Below are 1539 nucleotides of genomic sequence, written 5' to 3' on the forward strand. Positions count from 1 at the left end.
GAATGTAACCCCATTGAGCAATATTGACCGGACACTTGCCTAGCCACTTCGATTTCGAGCGACCACCGACAGCTCGATTACCACGTAATCTGTGCGAGGATATATCCATTGGTCCGGACGGATGCAGCGGTTACGATAAAAGTGTTGCAATAAGCTACTGAGTCAACTTACGGATTCAGGCCTAATTATAGGAAGGTGTGGAAGGGAAAGCAGAAGGCAGTCACATAGATTTATGGAGATTGGAAAGAGTTGTATGCCGAGTTGCCCCGGTGGATCCTTGGGATGCAAGCAACGATGGATGGAACGGTAGCTTTGTTGAAGACTTCTCTAGTGTGTGTAGGTGATGAGGTTGATGAGTCTATAAAGTACTTTCATCGACTTTTCTGGACATTCCCTCCATGCGTTGACGGTACACATCTGTATGGGAAGTATGGCGGGACTTTGCTTCTGGCTATTGCGCAAGATAGAAACTCGAATATATTGCCAGTTGCCTTTGCACTTGTTGAGGGAGAGAATGCTGAGTCGTTGGCTTTTTTCTTACCCCACTTGTGTCAACATGTGACCCCACAAGAAGAGATTCTGGTGATCTCTGACAGACACAACTGCGTTAAGGCTACACTGGAGGCACCAGACAGTGGTTGGCAATCGCCTCATGCATATCAAGCATATTGCATTCGACACGTTGCGGCTAATTTTGCTCTCAGTTTCAAGGATCAGGATGCAAGGCGGATGCTCGTGAATGCGGCGTATGCCAAAACTGAGGCCGAGTTTGACTACGGATTTGATATTATGAGGACGAAGAATCCAGCTATGTGTGATTGGGCCAATCGACTGGAGTACGATACGTGGACCCAACACCAAGATGGAGGCAGTCGGTTCGGCTACATGACGATGAACATATCCGAGTGTGTTTACTCTGTATTGAAGGGGACACGGAATCTGCCAGTTACTACACTTGTGAAATCCACATACGGGAGGTTGGCAGAGCTTTTTGTCATCCGAGGGTAGACAGCAGGGGTGCAGTTGGGATTAAGCCAACGGTTTTGCCAGGCGCTGGTCAAGGCGATAGAGCGAAACTTGAAAGATTCGAGGTGCTTCACGGTTACTCTGTTTGACAGATATCAGTCTGAGTATACCGTGGCTGAGACGACTCTTACCGGTAACTTTTCGCTTGGAACGTATCGGGTTTCCCTCAGAGATCGCACTTGTGACTACGGGTACTTTCAAGCTCTCCATTACCCGTGCTGCCATGCAATTGCAAGTTGTGCTCAGTCCTGATTAGACTGGGCTACATATGTCTGTGAGGTTTATACCATGAGTAAGGTATTCAGTGTATACCGGATGGGGTTTTTGCCCCCTATTCCAGAGGGTCTTTGGCCACCGTATGCCGGTCCTACTATCGTTCCTGATCCTAGCATGAGACGTGCCAGAGAAGGGCGATCGAGGTCAACAAGAATCTGTAACACCATGGATGAGGCCGATACTAGTCGGCCGAAGTGATGTGGGCTATGCAGACAGACAGGACACACTCGCAGGACT

General features: G+C 48.7%; 1 protein-coding gene across 1 annotated transcript; it reads left to right on the forward strand.

The window, feature by feature from the left end:
• Positions 1–294: 294 nt before the first annotated feature.
• On the forward strand, positions 295–1278 carry LOC140181502 (uncharacterized). The gene is made up of 2 exons (XM_072225129.1): positions 295–1004; positions 1119–1278. Exons 1-2 carry the CDS (start codon positions 295–297, stop codon positions 1276–1278), a joined length of 870 nt encoding a protein of 289 aa, XP_072081230.1.
• The last annotated feature ends 261 nt before the right edge of the window (positions 1279–1539 follow it).

Source organism: Arachis hypogaea, chromosome 18 (assembly GCF_003086295.3).
Source record: "Arachis hypogaea cultivar Tifrunner chromosome 18, arahy.Tifrunner.gnm2.J5K5, whole genome shotgun sequence".
Classification (NCBI taxonomy): Eukaryota; Viridiplantae; Streptophyta; class Magnoliopsida; order Fabales; family Fabaceae; genus Arachis; species Arachis hypogaea.